Source organism: Microcaecilia unicolor, chromosome 12 (genome assembly GCF_901765095.1).
Source record: "Microcaecilia unicolor chromosome 12, aMicUni1.1, whole genome shotgun sequence".
Taxonomy (NCBI): domain Eukaryota; kingdom Metazoa; phylum Chordata; class Amphibia; order Gymnophiona; family Siphonopidae; genus Microcaecilia; species Microcaecilia unicolor.
Window position 1 is genome coordinate 81,012,590 of NC_044042.1, and position 27,731 is coordinate 81,040,320.

At 48.4% G+C, this 27,731-nt stretch overlaps 1 protein-coding gene across 2 annotated transcripts in view; it reads right to left on the reverse strand.

Annotated features, from left to right (window-relative positions):
• The window catches only part of DBF4B (DBF4 zinc finger B), a 124,781-nt gene that overhangs the window by 63,820 nt on the left and 33,230 nt on the right, over positions 1 to 27,731 (reverse strand). For both annotated transcript variants that reach the window (XM_030221904.1, XM_030221903.1), the window contains exons 5-7: positions 6,542 to 6,611; positions 5,504 to 5,571; positions 5,008 to 5,044 (exon numbers count right to left, since the gene is read on the reverse strand). In XM_030221904.1, the coding sequence (XP_030077764.1) occupies positions 5,008 to 5,044; positions 5,504 to 5,571; positions 6,542 to 6,611 (175 nt within the window). The remainder of the gene's footprint in view (positions 1 to 5,007; positions 5,045 to 5,503; positions 5,572 to 6,541; positions 6,612 to 27,731) is intronic.

The following is a 27,731-nucleotide window of genomic DNA, read 5'->3' on the forward strand; positions in this document are numbered from 1 at the left end:
GTGCCAAACGAGGGAGTCAGCCTGGCTAACTACTGTGGTCTGAATAAGAACATAAGAATTGGCATACTGGGTCAGACCAATGGCCCATCTAGCCCAGTATCCTGCTTCCAATGGCCAATCCAGATCACAAGTTCCTGGCAGAAATCCAAATAATAGCAACACTCCATGCTACCAATCCCAGGGCAAACAGTGGCTTCCTCTATGTCCATCTCAATAACAGACTATGGACATTTCCTCCAGGAACTTGCCCAAACCTTTTTTAAGTCCAGAGATGCAAACCGCTGTTACCACATCCTCCAGCAACGAGTTCCAGAGCTTAACTATTCTTTGAGTGAAAAAATATTTCATCTTATTTGAAAAGTATTTCTATTTAATTTCAGTGTCCCCTGGTCTTTGTACTTTTTGAAAGTGAAAAAAAAAAATCAATTCACTTTTACCCATTCTACACCCAACCATATTCCCCCCTCAGACATTTCTTTTATAAGTTGAAGAGGCCTAATCTCTTTAGCCTTCCTCATACGGGAGGTGCTCAATCCCCTTTATCATTCTGGTCGTTCTTCTTTGAACCTTCCCTAATTCCACTATATCTTTTTTGAGATATGGCGACCAGAATTGAATGTAATACTCAAGATGAGGTTGCACCATGAAGCAATACACAAGCATTGTAATGTTCTTTGTCTTATTTTGCATCCCTAGCATCCTGTTTACTTTTCTGGATGCTGCCACACACTGGGAAAAAGATTTCAGTGTATTGTCTATACTGATACCTAAATCTTTTTCTTGAGTGCTGACTCCTAAGGTGGACCCCAGCATGAGTTAACTAAGATTCAGATTATTCTTCCTAATGTGCATCATTTTGCACTTGTCCACATTAAATTTCATCTGACATTTGGATGCCCAGTCTTCCAGCTTGCTAAGGTCTTCCTGAAGTTTTCACAATCCACATGTGTTTTGACAACTTTGAAGTTTTGCGTCATCTACAAATTTAATCATCTCATTCGTCGTTCTGTTTTCCAGATCATTTATAAATATATTAAATAGCACTGGTCCCGGTACAGATCCCTGCAGCACTCTACTATTCACCCTCCTCCATTGAGAAAAATGGCCATTTAACCCTATCCTCCGCTTCCTATCCAATAACCAATTCCTAATCCACAGGATATTGCCTCCTATCTCATGGCTTTTTAATTTTCTCAGGAATCTCTCATGAGGAAGTTTGTCAAAAGCTTTCTGAAAATCTAGATAACACGAACCAGCTCACCTTCATCTACACATTTATTCACACCTTCAAGAAATTAAGCAAACTGGTGAGGCAAGACTTCCCTTGGCTGAACCCATGCCGACTGTCCCATTAAACCAGGTTTGTCTATGTGCTCCATAATTTTATTCTTTATAATAGTTTCCACCAAAGGTGTAGCCAGACCTTGATTTGTGCTTTAGAAAAGCCTTCAAAACGTATTTGTTTGCAGAAACGAAATTATGTTTTTGTGGAGGAATGCACATCCCTCAGTTGTAGAGGTTCTCTTTGCTGTGATCCACTTTGAATCCTATGTTTTCAAAGACAGGGTAGGAAGAATGGGAAGGGGAATGGCATATGTTAAATATAATATGAAAGTCAGATAATTGCAGGACTCACAGGGTAAGAAAGAGGCACTGTGGGTCAATCTGAAAAGAGGGAATGGCAAATGTATTTACGTTGGTGTGATATACTGGCATCCTTTACTGACAGAAGAAATGGACAAAGATTTAATTGAAGACATTCAAAATATAGCTGTGAAAGGGGAAGTACTACAGTGGAACCCCATTATAAACATGCCCCGCAATAACACGAATCCGCTTATGATGCAATCATGTCTTGGCTCCCTTTTTTTTTTTTTTTTAAACATAGTTACCAACATGAAAACCACTCCAGCCAATGTCTAGCTACATCAGGGTGGAGCCCACCCCCTTCTCCACATGAAAACCACTCCAGCCAATGTCTAGCTATGTGGGAGTGGGCTTGGGCCCACCCCCAGATGAGCTCTGTCAGTATGAAAACAACCTTGAGTGGGCTGCTGTTAGACATGACTATATCTGGGGATAAAATACAATTGCTAAATGATCTGGCAGAATCTGTTATTAAAAAGAATTATTTTGTTTTTCGAGAGATTCTTTTACAAAGAGGGTTGCAATGGGAGCCACCGTGGCACCCACAGTGGCATGTTTGTATATGTCACAATTTGAAGATTTGTATGTCTATCAGGTTTCATATTTAGATAATAAAGCATTGTGGACACATTTTATAGATCTACTCCTGATTTGGTCAGGAGATATGTCAAGATTATAAATCTTCTTAGAATATTAAAATTATTGTGACATTAATATTAAATTTACAAGTCATGTAGGTGTCCACTGAGTGAAATTTTTGGGTATTTCAATTAGGTTTGAAGCTGGTCAATTTAGTACTCAGGCATACAGGAAACCAACAGATAGGAAAACAGTACTGCATTATAATAGTCATCACCCAAAAAGGTTAAACAAAACAAACAAACAAACAAACAAACAAACAGTATACCAGCAGGTCAGTTTATACATTTGAAGAGATTATGTACTTGGGACCATCAATTTAGGGAACAGGCATTTAATGTGTATAGAAATTTTAGAGATGGAGGTTATTCTCACTCAGTTCTACATCATAACGTCATCGATACTCTAGACTTCTGGAAGAAAATACATAAGCTTAAGCTGACTGCAGAAAAACAAAAATCTAAATTTTTATTGATTAATCTTTCTACATTGGAAGAGGAAAAATGTTAGGATTAATCAAACCCTTTATCATTTTTCTCCATCTATAAAAATGCTAGACATTTTACTAGACACTAAGTTATAATTTGAATCCCATGTAATTACACTCAACGAGCCTTCCTCATTGTGCGCAATCTCCGGTGGGTTCGCAAGTATTTTGATCAAGACCGCTTTTATTTCATAGTACAATCATTGATCCTAAGTACACTGGATTACTGTAACATCATCTACTTAGGATCCCCTAAACAATTACTGAAGTGGTTGCAATCCATTCTGAACACTGCACTTCAACCGATTTGCTCTTTGAAAAAGTATGATAGTGTATTTCAGTATTATATGAAGTCATTGGTTCTGGTTCTTGCTAGATTCATGCTCAAAATTCTTTTTTGTCTTATTTATAAAGTGGTGCATGGGCTAGCCCCATTGTATCTCTCAATTCATTTTGTTTTCTCTCAAAAATCAAGGATCACTAGATCAATTGATTTATTTACTTTTACTTCTTTAAGAAGATCCATGTTGTTAGATAACCTTTTTTCATTCCAAGCTGCTCACTAGGCCACTCCCGTGGAGGAGTGGCCTAGTGGTTAGGGTGGTGGACTTTGGTCCTGGGGAACTGAGGAACTGAGTTTGATTCCCACTTCAGGCACAGGCAGCTCCTTGTGACTCTGGGCAAGTCACTTAACCCCCCATTGCCCCGCATTGAGCCTGCCATGAGTGGGAAAGCGCGGGGTACAAATGTAACAAAAAAAATCATTTTATCTACTACTTTAAATTTATTTCGTTTCAAAAACATATCAAAATCTACTTATTTAGGAAACTTGTATTACAATCTAATAACTAGCTTGCATTAGTTTATTTTTTTTTTCCAAATTAGAATATGTTTATAATTCTTCTTTATAATTTTTTTCCCCAAACTAGTTGTTTATAATTTGTATTTCCTGGAAATGTTCAGCTTCTTGTGAATTATGATCCACTTTGAACTGCGAGGTATTAGCGGAATACAAGCTATATTGTTAATGTAAGCAAATCCCCGAGCCACTTAGCATAAAAACTACCCACAAATACCCAATGAAAATATCAATGACCTTTAACCACAAAAGTTAGTGCAACACCCAATCCACACCCACATATAAAAAACCCCTAAGGTCTACCTGAAAATTACAAATCTATCACAACTCATGTACCAGATCTATGCAAGGTAATAAACACAGGGTTACACAAAGATCACACAAAGGGGCAAGCCCCTTGAGCGTATCAGCGTCTGCAAACTGCTACTAATGATGTCAACAGGTAGGTGCAGCCAATGAACTGGAGCAAAGGCAGAATGGATCCCAACTACCTGGGAGCTGGAAGGGTATGGCAGTCTCCAAAACCTCAACAGAAACAGTTATGTTGTGTTAAGCATTACAGACTAGATGTTCAGGTGAAGGACACCACCTTCAGAGAAGGAGTCTTGTGCTGCCATGGCTTCTTCCAGCCCTAGATATTACATCCCACTCATCTGAACTCGTTTGGTAATAAGGAAGGTGAAATTTAGACTCATTTGCTAATTTCCTTTCCTTGAGCCTTACCAGATCATTCCAGTGCCTTCCTACAAGATACAGCATTTTAACATGTTCCTGCCAAGGAAAAAAAAAAGAAAAGGAAAGAAAAAGACAAACTGATAGGACATGGGGAGTCCGGGCTTTCAGGCTCTTCCAGTTGGATTGTTGGTCCTCCAAAGTTTGGTTTTGTTGGTTATTACCTAGAAGTCTTATTTGTTAATATATCTTTGGTACAGGATACATCCAGTGCTTCGGATGCACCTTATAGGATGAGGTAGTCCACTGCAACAGTTTGTCTCCATCTGTTGGTAGGACTTGTCTGAACTGGTTTGGTATGACTCAAGAAAAGTAAACTGGCAGGCAAGTCTAAATTTTACCTTGTTCATACTGATTCACCACAGAAATTATGAGAAAGGAAGGCCTTTTCTACATCTTAGAACATTTATACATCTACAACTATAGCAGTGCTATATTGTAGAATAATTGAGGGAGTCTAGTTCCTCTTGCACACTTTATGTTTTCTTTTTAAAATGTATTCACACATTCCAGGACATTCTCCATGACTACCCTGTATGAGACTCAGACACTGAAGGCCTGAGCGAATTTGTTGGGATCAACAGAATTCTGTAGGAGATAGGCAGAGGATTTATGCTTACAATAATAATAAAAAAAAACTCACCTTTCAGAGACTTCACTCCAGTACCAAAGCATCGCTCCTAAGTAAGCAAAAAGAATATTTATTCAGGAGAAAGATCAAAGGATGACACAGCACTGGCTAACAAGACTGACTTGGAAATGCCCAGTTTTTCAGTTATGATGTTGAACTACTTATGCTTTGGAAAAAGCTAAGCTGTAGAAACCCAAAATAGTTGCCTTGAAAATTTGTACTTTTCAATCTTCCAGCACCATAGCTAGGGCTCTCCTACTGAGCTAAGAGCACGACTCTCCTCAAGTTTGGAAGAGACCCATCCTGCTCAGGCCCCTTTCCTCAATCATATCATTAGGTTGTTTGCCATAGTATCCATGACAGATGAGATAAACCAGGACAGTATCCTCCCTTCCAGGAAGAAATGTTAAAAATACAACTCTTTCCCAACTCCACTTTGGAGACAGGATGTTCCCGGTGAAGCTCTATACTGGACTCCAAGCATGTTTTCCATATTACAAACCAATACCTCAAACTTCTTTTGACTAAAGGAATTCCTTGCCTCTGGGGAGGGTTGCTTCACAAAATCCAGCAGTTCTTCGGAGGAAGGAAAATTATGGAGAACAACCTTTTATTGAATACCATACAAGACAGCAAAAATATATACTGTTAATAAAAGCACTGAATGGGTCTCTTAGGTGTACTTCAGTTTGCAAGGAATCTTAAATAAAGGGCCCACAATGGAGAATGGCCTGTCAAGATTAATTTTGAAACCACACTAGGAAGGTTTGTGGGGGGGTTTTCAAAATCTTGACTATACCATTGTTGTCAGAGAGAACTTGATCATTCTTATCCGAGTACCTTCACCTGTAGCTCACTGTACTATTTGAGCAGCCATTCTTAGAAACCAGGATATTTGACCCAAATACCAGGTAAATAAATAGGCATTAAGGGGCAAATAATGTTGAAAGTTCAATACAGAACCACCTTGGAGATGGTGAAAATAGAAAAAAATTCTGTACTTCAAACTACTCACAAGTAGGAGTGACCTAGTGGTTAGAGCATGAGGCAGTAAATCAGAGAAATCAGGATTCATTCTATTTCTCCCTCAGGCAAGTCACTTTATCTCCCAGTGCCTAAAGCTAAATTGGAAAGGTGATGTAGATATACTTTTATATATGAAACATTCCCTCCCTCTATTAATGGAAGAAAAAGCTGAGACCCAATCTTGCCTCATACAGCATAAACTCATTAGGTCAGTACTAGTTATCAGGTCACAAACACCAAACAAGCACAAACCACAAAGATCCCATTTAATCTTCTGAATGTGAATCCCACCAGGAGTTACAAGCAGCTTAAGGAACTTAAAACACAAATTTAGCAGTGAAATTCAGTGGATGTAAGCTGAATATTGTCCCCCACCCCACCCTCATACTCCTGAAATACTACCACCCTTATGAGTAACCAGCACCACCAAGTCATAAATTATACTCCTTTCCTCCATCCAACCAGGTACAAAGGTCCAAATATTTCATGCTGTAACACCACATAGGTCAACAAAGGATACCGCTCACATGCAGGATGTGAACCCCCCAGGACTGTGCATTGGAAAGAAGGTTGCTGCCACCAGAAGCATCCTAGAGAAAGACAAGAACAAAGTTAAGAACAAGATACCCCCATACTGTCCCCAGATAACTGGGGGAAAAGGATGGTAATGCTTTAATCCTACTGCCCTTAAATGACAGAAGTCTACAAAGTTTGCATTTTATGGTACTGTCTTTTATGCAACGACAGACACTATCCCCTGGATTCTACATAGGTTGCCCAAATTTGGGTGCACAGGGCAGATATGCACACAAATTAGTTAATGAGTCAATAACTGGAGTTAACCGACATCAATTTGGATCTGTGCATACATATGCCAGTAGCGTAGCCAGGTTAAAGGCGTGGGGGGAGCAGACAGCGGACTGCCAACGGCACATCTTAAACGCAACAGATTGCATGAAAAATAAGCAATGTCAGAAATCCATTTGAGGGAGCAACTGCTCCTCCGGCAACCCACCTAGCTACCCCTCTGGCAGGTGCCCTAGTTGCTATAACATCTGCGCCTAAATTTCATAGCATGCAAATCAAAGGGCTGCAGCTATGGGAGGATAAGGGGGCGAACCCAGAAGTTGAGAGCACTGTTATAGAACAAGGTCATATCCACACCTAAGTTAGGTGCCAGCGTTATACTAGGTTTCTGCAGGCATAAATCCAGTGCCCAACATTAGTTGCAAGATCCGCGCAAAGCTAGTATGCCCTTTACACAATACTAGTTTAGCGTGGATCTTTTCAGCACCATTTACTGAATCTAGCCTTATATCTGTATTTATGTGTGTTTAAATCTGTTTATTAAGGGGGGGTCACGTGACGCTATGCTGGTGAACGGTCGCAAGTAAACCGCTCTCCAGCCCCGATTCTTCTCCCCTCGAGATTCGACCCATTAGATCCTTAAAATCGCAACTTTACAAAATATCGGAAGCGTAATTACAGCATTGCCAGTTGACTGCGGGAACGGCGGGCCTCTGCGGCAATGAAATCGGCCGCAAAAGAACGATTAAGACAAAAGCCGGCGGACTACAAAATGGCGGCTTCACCAGGGCCCGCAGGCACTACGGTCTCCTCCACGTGGGTAAGCGAAATCACGGCAGAAATGACTGCGGTCCTGGAGGACCTGTTAGAAAGACGGCTTACCCCGATCGATAACAAATTAGAGAAACTACACGCTCGAATGGAAGATCTGGCCCACGAATGCATGGCATTTCAGACGCGCACGGGCGAGGTGGAGGACCGAGTGCTGGAGGTGGAGGAGGGACAAAAACAGCACTCTAAACGTCTGGCAGCACTGGAGCAGAAGATAGAGGATCTTGAAAATAGATCCAGACAGAATAACCTCAGGCTAGTCAGTTTCCCTGAAGCTCTGGGAGGTAGAGACCTGGTCACCATTTTGGAACGCTGGCTTACAGCGAGAGTGAACTTTCCGGCTGAGATGGGGCCACTACGGATCGAGAGAGCCCACCGTCTTGGCACCCGCCCAGATACAGCTACAAAACCGCGAGTGATAATTATGCGGATACTGAACTTTGCTCACAAACAAAAGATCCTGCAGGCATCTAGGAAAGAGAACACCTTGTTATATGAGCAGAAGAGGATTCTCTGCTTCCAAGATTACTCCGCAGGAGTCGCGGAGAAGAGACGGACTTTTACTCCGATATGCTCACAACTATACAACATGAAAGTACGCTTTGCATTAATCTATCCGGCTGTACTGAAAATCACACATGATGGAACAACACAAATGTTTGAATCGGCTGAGGAGGTGAAAGGATTCCTGCGGCAACTGGAGAGAGAAAGCGCGGCGGGGCCAAGCAATGCAACGCAGACCTGAGCAGGCAGAGAGAACCATATCCAACAGCCACTAACTCGAGAAGCAGACAGGGATATTAAGACCCCGGCAGAAGGAAAGACTGAATCACTGTACCATATTGCAGGACCAGTAGAGGTCTAGGAGGCACGGGACTGATGATGCTTCAAGTTATGAGAGTTAAGTTAACAAATATGTTGTTTCACAGTTAAATAATGCCACATGTAGATTCATAGCTGTTCAGGTTTGCGGCCTAATCCACTTGCTGGTGAGATGGCTGAGAGGCCAGGCAGATGAGACTTCTGCGTAGCAATGGACAGCATAGGGATGTATAAGCATAGCAGACTATCAAGAGATATTGTTTATGTAAGTCCCAGATATTGAGTAATAACCAGACAATGGTCTGCCAGACTGAGGGGAAGGGGAGACTGAGTGCAGGTGTTCCCGACTCACGCTGCAGATGGCTGCTTGGAGAACCCTGAGATGCAAGGCCCAGACAAATCCCAGGTTACTGGACTCAATGGACAGACAATGATATTACTGCATGAAAGATTAACTTAGCTACATGTGGCGAAGTAGAGGGGGTGTTATGTTAATGCAATCTTGTTTTCTATGAAGGGATGTGTACATATGAGATAAAAGTATGACTGGATATGTAAAGGAACACTATGCAACATAGAATATCAAGGGGGAGGAGGGTTGGATTTTGCTTTAGTATAAATATAAGGGGAGGAGAGATCGGGAGGTGTTAAACGTGGCTAGTTCCCACTTTGGGAGCGCTGGAATGGGGTTACTGGGAAGGGGAGATAGATGGGAATGGGGGGGGGAGAGGGAAGGGAGGGGAGTCAACCAATCTGCAGAGGGGAGATGAGATTTATAGAAAAAGGTCCAGATGGAAGATATGGGAGGACCTGGGAGGGCATAGGCTGGGGTGCCTTCTTGGGGGGAAGAATTAATCTTGTAGAGTTGCAATTGTGTACCAGATTGCCTAGAGACTATGGTTAGGTTGGTCACGTGGAATGTGGGAGGGATTAATTCGCCCATAAAACGAACAAAAATTTTACAACAACTGCAACGGCACAAAGTAGATATTGCCTTACTACAAGAAACGCACTTAACACCAGAGGAACACGCTAAATTGAACAAATGGTGGGTGGAGGAGTGTGTTTCAGCAGGAGCCCAGGGGAAAAAAGGGGGAGTGGCAGTGCTTATTCGTAAAGGAGTGGCTGCGAAGGTTCATCCTTATGTGGTGGATGCAGGGGGTAGATACGTTTTCGTGGAGGTGGAAGTCTCTGGTCAACAAATGTTAATATGCAATGTATATGCCCCCAACCACTATGATAAACAATTTTACAACCAGATCATTGGTCATTTGCTTAGTTACACCGGGACCCATATAATAATGGGAGGAGATTTTAACACAGTGTGGGACCCCTCATTAGATAGTTCAAAAGGGAAGAGGAGTGACATTGCAGCATCGAACAAAGGTTTGCAACGGATAGGACGGATATTAGATTTAGTGGACACATGGAGAGTATTACATCCAGGAGAAAGAGACTATACTCACCATGCACGGGCACATACATCGCAAGCCCGAATTGATTATATACTTACCTCACAAGCTTTCTTTGGGATGGTGCAGGCAGTGAGTATAGGCCCATATACGATTTCAGACCATGCGTGGGTACTAATGGACTGGGACATACAGTGGGGGAAATAAGTATTTGATCCCTTGCTGATTTTGTAAGTTTGCCCACTGACAAAGACATGAGCAGCCCATAATTGAAGGGTAGGTTATTGGTAACAGTGAGAGATAGCACATCACAAATTAAATCCGGAAAATCACATTGTGGAAAGTATATGAATTTATTTGCATTCTGCAGAGGGAAATAAGTATTTGATCCCCCACCAACCAGTAAGAGATCTGGCCCCTACAGACCAGGTAGATGCTCCAAATCAACTCGTTACCTGCATGACAGACAGCTGTCGGCAATGGTCACCTGTATGAAAGACACCTGTCCACAGACTCAGTGAATCAGTCAGACTCTAACCTCTACAAAATGGCCAAGAGCAAGGAGCTGTCTAAGGATGTCAGGGACAAGATCATACACCTGCACAAGGCTGGAATGGCTACAAAACCATCAGTAAGACGCTGGGCGAGAAGGAGACAACTGTTGGTGCCATAGTAAGAAAATGGAAGAAGTACAAAATGACTGTCAATCGACAAAGATCTGGGGCTCCACGCAAAATCTCACCTCGTGGGGTATCCTTGATCATGAGGAAGGTTAGAAATCAGCCTACAACTACAAGGGGGGAACTTGTCAATGATCTCAAGGCAGCTGGGACCACTGTCACCACGAAAACCATTGGTGACACATTACGACATAACGGATTGCAATCCTGCAGTGCCCGCAAGGTCCCCCTGCTCCGGAAGGCACATGTGACGGCCCGTCTGAAGTTTGCCAGTGAACACCTGGATGATGCAGAGAGTGATTGGGAGAAGGTGCTGTGGTCAGATGAGACAAAAATTGAGCTCTTTGGCATGAACTCAACTCGCCGTGTTTGGAGGAAGAGAAATGCTGCCTATGACCCAAAGAACACCGTCCCCACTGTCAAGCATGGAGGTGGAAATGTTATGTTTTGGGGGTGTTTCTCTGCTAAGGGCACAGGACTACTTCACCGCATCAATGGGAGAATGGATGGGGCCATGTACCGTACAATTCTGAGTGACAACCTCCTTCCCTCCGCCAGGGCCTTAAAAATGGGTCGTGGCTGGGTCTTCCAGCACGACAATGACCCAAAACATACAGCCAAGGCAACAAAGGAGTGGCTCAGGAAGAAGCACATTAGGGTCATGGAGTGGCCTAGCCAGTCACCAGACCTTAATCCCATTGAAAACTTATGGAGGGAGCTGAAGCTGCGAGTTGCCAAGCGACAGCCCAGAACTCTTAATGATTTAGAGATGATCTGCAAAGAGGAGTGGACCAAAATTCCTCCTGACATGTGTGCAAACCTCATCATCAACTACAGAAGACGTCTGACCGCTGTGCTTGCCAACAAGGGTTTTGCCACCAAGTATTAGGTCTTGTTTGCCAGAGGGATTAAATACTTATTTCCCTCTGCAGAATGCAAATAAATTCATATACTTTCCACAATGTGATTTTCCGGATTTAATTTGTGATGTGCTATCTCTCACTGTTACCAATAACTTACCCTTCAATTATGGGCTGCTCATGTCTTTGTCAGTGGGCAAACTTACAAAATCAGCAAGGGATCAAATACTTATTTCCCCCACTGTAGACCCTGGAAAGCCCAAGGGTAATTCATGGCAGTTCCCATTAGAATTATCGGGAGATGGGATTTTTAAGGAGACCCTTCAAAAAAGCTGGGAAGACTACGCGACCTTAAACAAACAACATGAAGGCGATTCTCTCTTATTCTGGGAGGCAGCGAAGGCTGTACTTAGGGGAGAGATCATTAGCTATCATCACCATGTACGGAAGGCTAGAAACCGAGAGATCCTCAGGCTGAGTGCACTGGTGTGCAAAGCCCGAAGGGTATATGGCCAGACACATGCAGAGATCCACCGCAGCAGGCTATTGGAGTTGCAAGCTGCCTTAAATATGTTACTACACCAACGAGCATCGAAATCCCAATTGTATTATAAATACCAGCTCCATAGGTTTGGCAATAAAGCTGGCCGCCTTTTGGCTAGATTGGCTAATCCGCGGGATAATAAAAAGCCAGTATTACAAATTCGGGGGGCCCAGGGGGTGGTAGAACGACAAGAAGGGAAGATCTGTGAGGCCTTTGCTCAATTTTACCGTACCTTGTATGCGAGGGAAGGGGGCGAGGGATTGTCAGGGTCCCTTTATTTAGATAATATAGACCTTCCATCTCTTAGTTCCCAGGACAAAGATAGGATGAATCAGCCAATCCAGATTGATGAAGTACGATTAGCTATAACACAGGGAAAGGCACTCAAAGCACCAGGCCCCGATGTCCTACGTATAGAATTTTACAAAATCTTGGGTGATAATATAGCATCAACATTAACTACATATTTCAATAAAATCGTGGACAATGAGCGACTCCCGGGGGATTTGTCTTTGGCAAAGATCGTGGTGTTGCCCAAGCCAGGGAGGGACCCGCTGTCACCGGAGTCATACCATCCAATATCATTATTAAATGTAGAGGTCAAATTACTAGCAAAAGTCATGGCCAATCGGATGAAGAAAGTATTGCCCCAGCTAATACATGAGGCGCAAACAGGTTTTGTAGAAGGTAGAACTATAGCCAAAAATCTTAGGAAAATTATAGCAGCCCTGGAAATGAGGAAGCGAAGAAACATACCATCCCTACTTATCAGCTTCGATGCGGAAAAAGCATTTGACAGGGTACGGTGGGCATTCCTGTTTACAGCATTAAGGAAGTATGGATTTGATGGACGATTTATATCAGCAGTCAAGGCCCTTTATCATAATCCAAAAGCGAAGGTGCGGGTTAACGGGATGGAATCAGAGGAATTCCCGATACAGAGGGGAACACGACAGGGCTGCCCGTTATCACCGTTACTGTTCGTGCTGTCCCTGGACCCTCTGATCCGAGATATAATAGCTAGCCCAACTATACAAGGGGTACAGATGGGACAGCTGGGATTCAAAATAGCAGCTTTTGCGGATGATCTCCTATTGTTGATCACAAAGCCACAGACATCTATGGGGGTGCTCATGGAGACCATAAAGGAGTATGGGGATTATGCGGGGTTTCGCCTAAACTTGACCAAATCAGAGGCCCTAGCCTCCTCGGGAGAGGTGCGAAAGATATGGGACAGGGAATTTCCATTGAGCTGGGCAGAGGGATCATTTAAGTATTTGGGGATCTGGATGACTATGGATTTAGAGAAGCTATACGCCTTGAATGTCCATGCCTTGCTAGTAGGGACAAAAAATCAGCTGAGACACTGGGACAGCCTTCCCATATCCTTGAGAGGAAAAGTGAACTTAATTAAAATGGTGATATTCCCTAGATGGCTGTATATGCTACAGACACTCCCTCTCCGCTTGCTGCGGAAAGACCTAGCACAGATCACAGGGACCTTCAGTAAGTTCTGCTGGGCAAATAAGAAACCTAAAATTCAGTCTAAACTGATGTTGGGAAGCTGGGGAGAGGGTGGACTAGGACTTCCGGACATATACAACCAGGCCTGCTTGCTGAGACATGTGGGAGATTGGGTGGGCCAGACTAGTGTATTCACGCCTTTGGAGATGGAGCGTGCTTATTTTGCTCCCTATGATGTCCTCACGTTGCTGCATGTAGAGAACAATCAAATCCCAATCCAACTCAAACACTGTACGTTACTGCAGCCGATGCGCGCGGTATGGCAGGTGCTGGTTAAAAGCATGGGGGGGAAGCCGACAGTATCAGAGTTACTAGCCCTTAGAGGCAATCCCAATTTCGAACCTGGGCAGAGTAATACCACATTCATGCGATGGGAGAAGTGTGGCATCACTAAGGTGGAACACTTGCTTCGACAAGATGGGGGTCTCCAAACCTATGAAGAGCTGCAAGGGAAATTAGGGAGTACATGGGGAAGCCGATTCGCCTATGCTCAGGTCAAACACTATATTTTACATTTGGATCAACCTAGTCTACAACAGAGAATGGGTCATAAAATAGAGACCTTTTTCCAAACCTTGGAGTTGGTAGGAATGACCGTATCCTCCATATACAAAGCCATGGTGCCGCGTAGCCCCCCCAAAAATTTTAGCTGCATCAAACATAAATGGGAAAGGGAGTCGGGGAGGGCTTTAGATAGATGGGACATACAGGCCACCCTGAAATCATTACCAACAATTACTATAGATGAGAGACTCAGAGAATGTGGATATAGGGTGATCATGCGGGCGTATATGTCGGGACAGCAATGGGGCCATATTAACACCATACAGGAAGCGAAATGTGTTAAATGCGAGTATACACCTCACACCTTATATCACGCCTTCTGGGATTGCCCAGGGGTACGAACCTTTTGGAACCAGGTTCAGGGATTTATGTCCAAGATTATAGGGGCACCAATGAGTGGAACTTGGGACCACTTTGTGCTAGACACGCAGTCTGCATTTAAAAACAAGACTAAAAGTGCTAGGATGTGGTGTCGCAAGGTATGTTTGGTGGCCCGTAAGAGTGTGCTACAGCGGTGGATCTCTCCAGAGCCACCGGAGTATTGGCAATGGCGGAACCAAATACATGAACTAGCTACCTGGGAAGCCTGGGAGGCAAAAGGGAATCTCAAAAAGAAAAAACACTTCTTAATGCTCTGGAATCCATATATACAGGGGTTAAGCCCGCGAGGACGCAGCTTATTGTTAAATATGTTGTAGATCTGCATGGGGACCACGGGTTAAGTGATGATATATCTCCACGGAGTAGGTTGACAAGAGGGGGGGAGTAGGGACCCACCTGGGTTATCAGAACACAAACCCAGGGGGGATCTCGGGGATAGGGGCTTCAGGGGGGGAGGGGAGGAAGGGTGGATGACTTGCAAATATTGATGGGAGGGGAGTTTGAATTTGCTCTTGCAAGAAGCTTGGAAGATAATAACAAGAGGTGGGTTGGGGATAAAACCTAAAAGATTGGTGTCGGTAAATAATGACACATAATTGTGCAGTGTACTTTAATATGGAAATTTTCTTGTGTATTCTCAGAATGTTGACTTTGTAATCTCAGTATGACACCAATAAAAATGTTCAAACATAAAAAATCTGTTTATTAAAGCCTCAAGTAAAAACAAATGCTACATACCTGTAGAAGGTATGCTGCCACACACTGGGAAAAAGATTTCAGTGTATTGTCTATAATGATACCTAAATCTTTTTCTTGAGTGCTGACTCCTAAGGTGGAGGCTGATTGTTCTCACTGATGGGTGACGTCCACGGCAGCCCCCTCCAACCAGAAACTTCACTAGCAAAGGCCTTTGCTAGTCCTCGCGCACCGCGCATGCGCGGCCGTCTTCCCGCCCGAACCGGCTCGTGTTCGTCAGTTCCTACTACTACTACTACTACTATTTAGCATTTCTATAGCGCTACAAGGCATACGCAGCGCTGCACAAACATAGAAGAAAGATAGTCCCTGCTCAAAGAGCTTACAATCTAATAGACAAAAAATAAAGTAAGCAAATCAAATCAATTAATGTGAACGGGAAGGAAGAGAGGAGGGTAGGTGGAGGCGAGTGGTTACAAGTGGTTACGAGTCAAAAGCAATGTTAAAGAAGTGGGCTTTCAGTCTAGATTTAAAGGTGGCCAAGGATGGGGCAAGACGTAGGGGCTCAGGAAGTTTATTCCAGGCGTAGGGTGCAGCGAGACAGAAGGCGCGAAGTCTGGAGTTGGCAGTAGTGGAGAAGGGAACAGATAAAGCGAATGCTACATACCTGTAGAAGGTATTCTCCGAGGACAGCAGGCTGATTGTTCTCACTGATGGGTGACGTCCACGGCAGCCCCTCCAATCGGAAACTTCACTAGCAAAGTCCTTTGCTAGCCCTCGCGCGCCCGCGCGCGCCGCGCATGCGCGGCCGTCTTCCCGCCCGAAACCGGCTCGAGCCGGCCAGTCCAGTATGTAGCAAGACAATACACTTCAAGGGAAGACACAACTCCAAAGGGGAGGCGGGCGGGTTTGTGAGAACAATCAGCCTGCTGTCCTCGGAGAATACCTTCTACAGGTATGTAGCATTCGCTTTCTCCGAGGACAAGCAGGCTGCTTGTTCTCACTGATGGGGTATCCCTAGCCCCCAGGCTCACTCAAAACAACAACCATGGTCAATTGGACCTCGCAACGGCGAGGACATAACTGAGATTGACCTAAAAAATTTACCAACTAACTGAGAGTGCAGCCTGGAACAGAACAAACAGGGCCCTCGGGGGGTGGAGTTGGATCCTAAAGCCCAAACAGGTTCTGAAGAACTGACTGCCCGAACCGACTGTCGCGTCGGGTATCCTGCTGCAGGCAGTAATGAGATGTGAATGTGTGGACAGATGACCACGTCGCAGCTTTGCAAATTTCTTCAATGGAGGCTGACTTCAAGTGGGCTACCGACGCAGCCATGGCTCTGACATTATGAGCCGTGACATGACCCTCAAGAGCCAGCCCCGCCTGGGCGTAAGTGAAGGAAATGCAATCTGCTAGCCAATTGGATATGGTGCGTTTCCCTACAGCCACTCCCCTCCTATTGGGGTCAAAAGAAACAAACAATTGGGCGGACTGTCTGGTGGGCTGTGTCCGCTCCAGGTAGAAGGCCAATGCTCTCTTGCAGTCCAATGTGTGCAGCTGACGTTCAGCAGGGCAGGAATGAGGACGGGGAAAGAATGTTGGCAAGACAATTGACTGGTTCAGATGGAACTCCGACACGACCTTTGGCAGAAACTTAGGGTGAGTGCGGAGGACTACTCTGTTGTGATGAAATTTGGTGTAAGGGGCCTGGGCTACCAGGGCCTGAAGCTCGCTGACTCTACGAGCCGAAGTAACTGCCACCAAGAAAATGACCTTCCAGGTCAAGTACTTCGGATGGCAGGAATTCAGTGGCTCAAAAGGAGGTTTCATCAGCTGGGTGAGAACGACATTGAGATCCCATGACACTGTAGGAGGCTTGACAGGGGGCTTTGACAAAAGCAAACCTCTCATGAAGCGAACAACTAAAGGCTGTCCTGAGATCGGCTTACCTTCCACTTGGTAATGGTATGCACTGATTGCACTAAGGTGAACCCTTACGGAGTTGGTCTTGAGACCAGACTCAGACAAGTGCAGAAGGTATTCAAGCAGGGTCTGTGTAGGACAAGAGCGAGGATCTAGGGCCTTGCTGTCACACCAGACGGCAAACCTCCTCCAATGAAAGAAGTAACTTCTCTTAGTGGAGTCTTTCCTGGAAGCAAGCAAGATGCGGGAGACACCCTCTGGCAGACCCAAAGAGGCAAAGTCTACGCCCTCAACATCCAGGCCGTGAGAGCCAGGGACTGGAGGTTGGGATGCAGAAGAGCCCCGTCGTCCTGCGTGATGAGGGTCGGAAAACACTCCAATCTCCACGGTTCTTCGGAGGATAACTCCAGAAGAAGAGGGAACCAGATCTGACGCGGCCAAAAGGGAGCAATCAGAATCATGGTGCCTCGGTCTTGCTTGAGTTTCAACAAAGTCTTCCCCACCAGAGGTATGGGAGGATAAGCATACAGCAGACCTTCCCCCCAATCCAGGAGGAAGGCATCCGACGCCAGTCTGCCGTGGGCCTGAAGCCTGGAACAGAACTGAGGGACCTTGTGGTTCACTTGAGATGCGAAGAGATCCACCAGGGGGGTGCCCCACGCCTGGAAGATCTGTCGCACCACACGGGAATTGAGCGACCACTCGTGAGGTTGCATAATCCTGCTCAACCTGTCGGCCAGACTGTTGTTTACGCCTGCCAGATATGTGGCTTGGAGCACCATGCCCTGACGGCGAGCCCACAGCCACATGCTGACGGCTTCCTGACACAGGGGGCGAGATCCGGTGCCCCCCTGCTTGTTGACATAGTACATGGCAACCTGGTTGTCTGTCTGAATTTGGATAATTTGGTGGGACAGCCGATCTCTGAAAGCCTTCAGAGCGTTCCAGATCGCTCGCAACTCCAGAAGATTGATCTGTAGATCGCGTTCTTGGAGGGACCAACTTCCTTGGGTGTGAAGCCCATCGACATGAGCTCCCCATCCCAGGAGAGACGCATCCGTGGTCAGCACTTTTTGTGGCTGAGGAATTTGGAAGGGACGTCCCAGAGTCAAATTGGAGCAAATCGTCCACCAAAACAGGGATTCGAGAAAACTCGTGGACAGGTGGATCACGTCCTCTAGACCCCCAGCGGCCTGATACCACTGGGAGGCTAGGGTCCATTGAGCAGATCTCATGTGAAGGCGGGCCATGGGAGTCACAGAACTGTGGAGGCCATGTGGCCCAGCAATCTCAACATCTGCCGAGCTGTGATCTGCTGGGACGCTCGCACCCGCGAGACGAGGGACAACAAGTTGTTGGCTCTCGTCTCTGGGAGATAGGCGCGAGCCGTCCGAGAATCCAGCAGGGCTCCGATGAATTCGAGTTTCTGCACTGGGAGAAGATGGGACTTTGGGTAATTTATCACAAACCCCAGTAGCTCCAGGAGGCGAATAGTCATCTGCATGGACTGCAGGGCTCCTGCCTCGGATGTGTTCTTCACCAGCCAATCGTCGAGATATGGGAACACGTGCACCCCCAGCCTGCGAAGCGCCGCTGCTACCACAGCTAGGCACTTTGTGAACACCCTGGGCGCGGAGGCGAGCCCAAAGGGTAGCACACAGTACTGGAAGTGGCGTGTGCCCAGCTGAAATCGCAGATACTGTCTGTGAGCTGGCAGTATCGGGATGTGTGTGTAGGCATCCTTCAAGTCCAGAGAGCATAGCCAATCGTTTTGCTGAATCATGGGGAGAAGGGTGCCCAGGGAAAGCATCCTGAACTTTTCTTTTACGAGATATTTGTTCAGGGCCCTTAGGTCTAGGATGGGACGCATCCCCCCTGTTTTCTTTTCCACAAGGAAGTACCTGGAATAGAATCCCAGCCCTTCTTGCCCGGATGGCACGGGCTCGACCGCATTGGCGCTGAGAAGGGCGGAGAGTTCCTCTGCAAGTACCTGCTTGTGCTGGAAGCTGTAGGACTGAGCTCCCGGAGGACAATTTGGAGGTTTTGAGGCCAAATTGAGGGTGTATCCTTGCCGGACTATTTGGAGAACCCACTGATCGGAGGTTATGAGAGGCCACCTTTGGTGAAAAGCTTTCAACCTCCCTCCGACAGGCAGGTCGCCCGGCACTGACACTTGGATGTCGGCTATGCTCTGCTGGAGCCAGTCAAAAGCTCGCCCCTTGCTTTTGCTGGGGAGCCGCGGGGCCTTGCTGAGTCGCACGCTGCTGACGAGAGCGAGCGCGCTGGGGCTTAGCCTGGGCCGCAGGCTGTCGGGAAGGAGGATTGTACCTACGCTTGCCAGAAGTATAGGGAACAGTCTTCCTTCCCCCGAAAAATCGTCTACCTGTAGAGGTAGAAGCTGAAGGCTGCCGGCGGGCGAACTTGTCGAATGCGGTGTCCCGCTGGTGGAGAGACTCTACCACCTGTTCGACTTTTTCGCCAAAAATGTTATCCGCACGGCAAGGCGAGTCCGCAATCCGCTGCTGGATTCTATTCTCCAGGTCGGCGGCACGCAGCCATGAGAGCCTGCGCATCACCACACCTTGAGCAGCGGCCCTGGACGCAACATCAAAAGTGTCATAAACTCCTCTGGCCAGGAATTTTCTGCACGCCTTCAGCTGCCTGACCACCTCCTGAAATTGCTTGGCTTGCTCAGGAGGGAGCTTGTCCACCAAGCCCGCCAACTGCCGCACATTGTTCCGCATGTGTATGCTCGTGTAGAGCTGGTAGGACTGGATCTTGGACACGAGCATAGAGGAATGGTAGGCCTTCCTCCCAAAGGAGTCTAAGGTTCTAGCGTCCTTGCCCGGGGGCGCCGAAGCATGTTCCCTAGAACTCTTAGCCTTCTTTAGGGCCAAATCCACAACTCCAGAGTCATGAGGCAACTGAGTGCGCATCAGCTCTGGGTCCCCATGGATCCGGTACTGGGACTCGATCTTCTTGGGAATGTGGGGATTAGTTAATGGCTTGGTCCAGTTCGCAAGCAATGTCTTCTTCAGGACATGGTGCAAGGGAACAGTGGACGCTTCCTTAGGTGGAGAAGGATAGTCCAGGAGCTCAAACATTTCAGCCCTGGGCTCGTCCTCCACAACCACCGGGAAGGGGATGGCCGTAGACATCTCCCGGACAAAGGAAGCGAAAGACAGACTCTCGGGAAGAGAAAGCTGTCTCTCAGGAGAGGGAGTGGGATCAGACGGAAGACCCTCAGACTCCTCGTCAGAGAAATATCTGGGATCTTCCTCTTCCTCCCACGAGGCCTCACCCTCGGTGTCAGACACGAGTTCCCGGACCTGTGTCTGCAACCTCGCCCTGCTCGACTCCGTGGAACCCCGTCCACGATGGGGGCGTCGAGAGGTAGACTCCCTTGCCCGCATCGGCGAAGCTCCCTCCGCCGACGTGGTCGGGGAGCCTTCCTGGGAGGTGGCCGCGGTCGGCACCGCACGCGGTACCGACGTCGGGGACCTCAACCTGGGCGATGGGCCAGCCGGCGCCACGCTCGACGGTACCGGAGGCGCAAGCACCGCCGGTACCAGAGGGGTAGGGCGCAACAGCTCTCCCAGAATCTCTGGGAGAACGGCCCGGAGGCTCTCGTTTAGAGTGGCTGCAGAGAAAGGCTGAGAGGTCGATGCAGGCGTCGACGTCAGTACCTGTTCCGGGCGTGGAGGCTGTTCCGGGCTGTCCAGAGCGGAGCGCATCGACACCTCTTGAACAGAGGGTGAGCGGTCCTCTCGGTGCCGATGCCTGCTGGGTGCCGAATCCCTCGGCGACCCAGAGCTCTCGGTGCCGACACGGGGAGGAGACCGGTGTCGATGCTTCTTCGATTTCTTCCGAAGCATGTCACCGGAGCTCCCCGGCACCGACGAGGAGGACGTCGAATCCACCCGTCGCTTCCTCGGGGCCGAGACTGAAGAAGGTCGATCTCGGGGGGGCTGTACCGCAGGAGCCCTCAGGGTAGGCGGAGACCCACCCGAGGGCTCACCGCCACCAGCAGGGGAATGGACAGCCCTCACCTGCACTCCACCCGATGCACCACCGTCCGACGACATCAGCAGACGAGGTCCTGGTACCACCGACGTCGATGCAGCTATCCGATGTCTCGGCGCCGATGCAGAGGCCCGATGCCTCGATGCACTCGATGCAGGGGCGGCCGAGGAAGATGGTCTGGACGCTGACGACGTCGATGCACTCGAAGATCCCGGTGCCGATGCCGACGAAGAGCCCGAGAACAACACGTTCCACTGGGCTAGTCTCGCTACCTTAGTCCGCCTTTGAAGCAGGGAACACAGACTGCAGTTCTGAGGGCGGTGCTCGGCCCCCAGACACTGAAGACACGATGAGTGTCGATCAGTGAGTGAGATAACCCGGGCGCACTGGGTGCACTTCTTGAAGCCGCTGGAAGGCTTCGATGTCATGGACGGAAAAATCACGCCGGCGAAATCAAAAGCCGAAATGGCGAAATTTGAAGCACCAAAATTTAGAGGGAGAAAAATCTCGACCGAGGCCAAAAAGAGGCCTACCCCGACGACGAAAGAAAACTTACCGGGGCAAAAAGCTGGAAGTACGGGGAGGATTTACACGAAACCCGACGGGGGGTTTCCGGAGCACTTCCCGACTAAGAGAAAACTTTCCCGAAGGAAAAAAACACGCTCAAAATAAATTGGACGCGCGAGGTCGACTTTCCGGGGCTCGACATGGCGAAAACACGACCGTACCGAGTGCGGACAAAAGAAGACTGGCCGGCTCGAGCCGGTTTCGGGCGGGAAGACGGCCGCGCATGCGCGGTGCGCGCGAGGGCTAGCAAAGGACTTTGCTAGTGAAGTTTCCGATTGGAGGGGCTGCCGTGGACGTCACCCATCAGTGAGAACAAGCAGCCTGCTTGTCCTCGGAGAAGAAGGATTTATCCATGGAGCGGAGTGCACGGGAAGGGGTGTAGGGAAGGACGAGTGTGGAGAGATACTGGGGAGCAGCAGAGTGAGTACATTTACAGGTTAGTAGAAGAAGTTTGAACAGGATGCGAAAACAGTTCCATATGTAGCAAGACAAAGACAAGGGAAGACACAACTCCAAGGGGGAGGCGGGCGGGTATGTGAGAACAATCAGCCTGCTGTCCTCGGAGAATACCTTCTACAGGTATGTAGCATTCGCTTTCTCCGAGGACAAGCAGGCTGCTTGTTCTCACTGATGGGATATCCCTAGCCCCCAGGCTCACTCAAAACAACAAACATGGTCAATTGGGCCTCGCAACGGCGAGGACATAACTGAGATTGACCTAATCATTTATCCAACTAACTGAGAGTGTAGCCTGGAACAGAATAAACATGGGCCTAGGGGGGTGGAGTTGGATTCTAAACCCCGAACAGATTCTGAAGCACTCACTGCCCGAACCGACTGTCGCGTCGGGTATCCTGCTGCAGGCAGTAATGAGATGTGAATGTGTGGACAGATGACTACGTCGCAGCCTTGCAAATCTCTTCAATAGTGGCTGACTTCAAGTGGGCCACTGACGCTGCCATGGCTCTAACATTGTGAGCCGTGACATGACCCTCAAGAGCCAGCCCAGCCTGGGCGTAAGTGAAGGAAATGCAATCTGCTAGCCAATTGGATATGGTGCGTTTCCCCACAGCCACTCCCCTCCTGTTGGGATCAAAAGAAACAAACATTTGGGCGGACTGTCTGTTGGGCTGTGTCCGCTCCAGATAGAAGGCCAATGCTCTTTTGCAGTCCAATGTGTGCAGCTGACGTTCAGCAGGGCAGGAATGCAGACGGGGAAAGAATGTTGGCAAGACAATTGACTGCTTCAGATGGAACTCCGACACTACCTTCGGCAAGAACTTAGGGTGAGTGCGGAGGACTACTCTATTATGATGAAATCTAGTGTAAGGGGCCTGGGCTACCAGGGCCTGAAGCTCACTGACTCTACGAGCTGAAGTAACTGCCACCAAGAAAATGACCTTCCAGGTCAAGTACTTCAGATGGCAGGAGTTCAGTGGCTCAAAAGGAGGTTTCATCAGCTGGGTGAGAACAACATTGAGATCCCATGACACTGTAGGAGGCCTGACAGGGGGCTTTGACAAAAGCAAACCTCTCATGAAGCGAACAACTAAAGGCTGTCCTGAGATCGGCTTACCTTCCACACGGTAATGGTATGCACTGATTGCGCTAAGGTGAACCCTTACAGAGTTGGTCTTGAGACCAGACTCAGACAAGTGCAGAAGGTATTCAAGCAGGGTCTGTGTAGGACAGGAGCGAGGATCTAAGGCCTTGCTGTCACACCAGACGGCAAACCTCCTCCATAAAAAGAAGTAACTCCTCTTAGTGGAATCTTTTCTGGAAGCAAGCAAGACACGGGAGACACCCTCCGACAGACCCAAAGAGGCAAAGTCTACGCTCTCAACATCCAGGCCGTGAGAGCCAGAGACTGGAGGTTGGGATACAGAAGCGCCCCTTCGTTCTGTGTGATGAGGGTCGGAAAACACTCCAATCTCCACGGTTCTTCGGAGGACAACTCCAGAAGGAGAGGGAACCAGATCTGACGCGGCCTAAAAGGAGCAATCAGAATCATGGTGCCTCGGTCTTGCTTGAGTTTCAACAAAGTCTTCCCCACCAGAAGAAAGGGAGGATAAGCATACAGCAGGCCGTTCCCCCAATCCAGGAGGAAGGCATCCGATGCCAGTCTGCCGTGGGCCTGAAGTCTGGAACAGAACTGAGGGACCTTGTGGTTGGCTTGAGATGCGAAGAGATCTACCAAGGGGGTGCCCCACACCTGGAAGATCCGGCGCACTACTCTGGAGTTGAGCGACCACTCGTGAGGTTGCATAATCCTGTTCAACCTGTCGGCCAGACTGTTGTTTACGCCTGCCAGATATGTGGCTTGGAGCAACATGCCATGACGGCGAGCCCACAGCCACATGCTGACGGCTTCCTGACACAGGGGGCGAGATCCGGTGCCCCCCTGCTTGTTGATGTAATACATGGCAACCTGGTTGTCTGTCTGAATTTGGATAATTTGGTGGGACAGCCGATCTCTGAAAGCCTTCTGAGCGTTCCAGACCGCTCGTAACTCCAGGAGATTGATCTGCAGATCGAGTTCCTGAAGGGACCAGCTTCCCTGGGTGTGAAGCCCATCGACATGAGCTCCCCACCCCAGGAGAGACGCATCCGTAGTCAGCACTTTTTGTGGCTGAGGAATTTGGAAAGGGCGTCCCAGAGTCAAATTGGACCAAATCGTCCACCAATAAAGGGATTTGAGAAAACTCGTGGATCACGTCTTCTAGATCCCCAGCAGCTTGAAACCACTGGGAAGCTAGGGTGCATTGAGCAGATCGCATGTGAAGACGAGCCATGGGAGTTACATGAACTGTGGAGGCCATGTGGCCAAGCAATCTCAACATCTGCTGAGCTGTGATCTGCTGAGACGCTTGTACCCGGGAGACGAGGGACAACAGATTGCTGGCCCTTGTCTCCGGAAGATAGGCACGAGCCGTCCGAGAATCCAGCAGAGCTCCTATGAATTCGAGTCTCTGTACTGGGAGAAGATGGGACTTTGGATATTTTATCACAAACCCCAGTAGCTCCAGGAGGCGAATAGTCATCTGCATGGACTGTAGAGCTCCTGCCTCGGATGTGTTCTTCACCAGCCAATCGTCGAGATAAGGGAACACGTGCACTCCCAGCCTGCGAAGCGCTGCTGCTACTACAGCCAGACACTTCGTGAACACCCTGGGCGCAGAGGCGAGCCCAAAGGGTAGCACACAGTACTGGAAGTGACTTGTGCCCAGCTGAAATCGCAGATACTGCCTGTGAGCTGGCAATATCGGGATGTGCGTGTAGGCGTCCTTCAAGTCCAGAGAGCATAGCCAATTGTTTTCCTGAATCATTGGAAGAAGGGTGCCCAGGGAAAGCATCCTGAACTTTTCTTTGACCAGATATTTGTTCAGGGCCCTTAGGTCTAGGATGGAACGCATCCCCCCTGTTTTCTTTTCCACAAGGAAGTACCTGGAATAGAATCCCAGCCTTTCTTGCCCGGATGGCACGGGCTCGACCACATTGGCGCTGAGAAGGGCGGAGAGTTCCTCTGCAAGTACCTGCTTGTGCTGGAAGCTGTAGGACTGAGCTCCCAGTGGGCAATTTGGAGGCTTCGAGGCCAAATTGAGGGTGTATCCTTGCCGGACTATTTGAAGAACCCAACGGTCGGAGGTTACAAGAGGCCACCTTTGGTGAAAAACTTTCAACCTCCCCCCGACCGGCAGATCACCCGGCACGGACACGTTGATGTCGGCTATGCTCTGCTGGAGCCAGTCAAAAGCTCGCCCCCTGCTTTTGCTGGGGAGCCGAGGGGCCTTGCTGAGGCGCACGCTGCTGACGAGAGCGAGCGTGCTGGGGCTTAGCCTGGGCCGCAGGCTGTCGAGAGGGAGGATTCTACCTACGCTTACCAGAAGAGTAGGGAACAGTCCTCCTTCCCCCATAAAAACGTCTACCTGAGGAGGTAGATGCTGAAGGCTGCCGGTGGGAGAATTTGTCGAAAGCGTTATCCCGCTGGTGGAGCTGTTCTACCACCTGTTCGACTTTTTCTCCAAAAATGTTGTCCGCTCGGCAAGGGGAGTCCGCAATCCGCTGCTGGATCCTATTCTCCAGGTCGGAGGCACGCAGCCATGAGAGTGCGCATCACCACACCTTGAGCAGCGGCGCTGGACGCAACATCAAAGGTATCATATACCCCTCTGGCCAGGAATTTTCTGCACGCCTTCAGCTGCCTGACCACCTCCTGAAACGGCTTGGCTTGCTCAGGAGGGAGCTTGTCCACCAAGCCCGCCAACTGCCGCACATTGTTCCACATATGGATGCTCGTGTAGAGCTGGTAGGACTGAATCTTGGCCACGAGCATAGAGGAATGATAGGCCTTCCTCCCAAAGGAGTCTAAGGTTCTAGAGTCTTTGCCCGGGGGCGCCTGAAGCATGCTCTCTAGAACTCTTAGCCTTCTTTAGGGCCAGATCCACCACACCAGAGTCGTGAGGCAACTGAGTGCGCATCAGCTCTGGGTCCCCATGGATCCAATACTGGGATTCGATCTTCTTGGGAATGTGGGGATTAGTTAGTGGCTTGGTCCAGTTTGCCAGCAATGTCTTTTTTAGGACATGATGCATAGGTACTGTGGAAGCTTCCTTAGGTGGAGAAGGATAGTCCAAGAGCTCAAACATTTCAGCCCTGGGCTCATCCTCCACAACCACCGGGAAGGGGATGGCCATAGACATCTCCCGGACAAAGGCCGCGAAAGACAGACTCTTGGGAGGAGAAAGCTGCCTTTCAGGGGAGGGAGTGGGATCAGAAGGAAGGCCATCAGACTCCTCGTCAGAGAAATATCTGATGTCCTCCTCCTCCTCTCACGAGGCCTCACCATCGGTATCAGACAAGTTCACGAACCTGCGTCTGAAGCCGTGCCCGACTCGACTCCGTGGAAACACGGCCACGGTAGGAGTGTCGAGTGGTGGACTCCCTCGCCAGCACCGGCGAAGCTCCCTCCGCTGGCATCGTAGGGGAGTCTGCCTGGGAGGCGGCCATATCCGGACCTCACCTCGGGCAAGGGGCCAGCCAGCGCCTCACTCGACGGTACCGGTGGCGCAAGCACCCCCGGTATCGGAAGGGAAGGACTCAACAGCTCTCCCAGAATCTCTGGAAGAACGGCCTGGAGACTCTTGTGCAGAGCGGCTGTGGAGAAAGACTGAGAAGCCGATGCAGGCGTCGATGTCAGAGTCTGTTCCGGGCTGTCCAAGGGGGAGCGCATCAACACCTCCTGAACAGAGAGTGAGCGGTCCTCCCGGTGCCGATGCCTACTGGGTGCAGAATGCCTCGGTGACCCAGAGCTCTCGGTACCGAGACCGGTGACGATGCTTCTTAGACTTCTTCAAGCGAAGCATGTCACCGGAGCTTCCCGGTACCGAAGCGAAAGGAAACTTACTTGGGGAAAAAGCTGGAAATACGAGAAAAGGGTAAAGACCGATCGGTCTCTTTTTTTTTTTTTCTGTCGAAAATCGCGAAGACGCGCGAGGGTCAACTTGAGGGGCACGAAACGGCGGTAAAACACGACCGTCCCGAGCGCGGACAAAAGAAGACTGACGAACACGAGCCGGTTCGGGCAGGAAGACGGACGTGCATGCGCATCGGCGCGCGAGGACTAGCAAAGGCATTTGCTAGTGAAGTTTCCGGTTGGAGGGGGCTGTCGTGGACATCACCCATCAGTGAGCACAAGCAGCCTGCTTGTCCTCAGAGAAACAGATTATCAACAGGTATGTTAACGAGAAGAAAATTCTCACAAAACATACATTTTTTAGATTATGTTACTGAGTCTCCTCCCGCCCCTTCCCCTCATACCTTACTATAACCTATGGAAGAATGAAGGCCTACTGCTCTTATGTTTAAATCTTTTTTATTGAAGTGATGTAATTATTTATATTGTTACTATGTAAGCCGCATTGAGCCTGCCATGTGTGGGAAAGTGCGGGGTATAAATGTAATAAATAAATAAAAACATTGCCATAAACAAAGTAAAACCATGTTTTGGTTAAGAAAAATCCAACATACCCTTCCCACCCCCATCTCCATTTAGTATGCCGGCCTACTGCCCTTA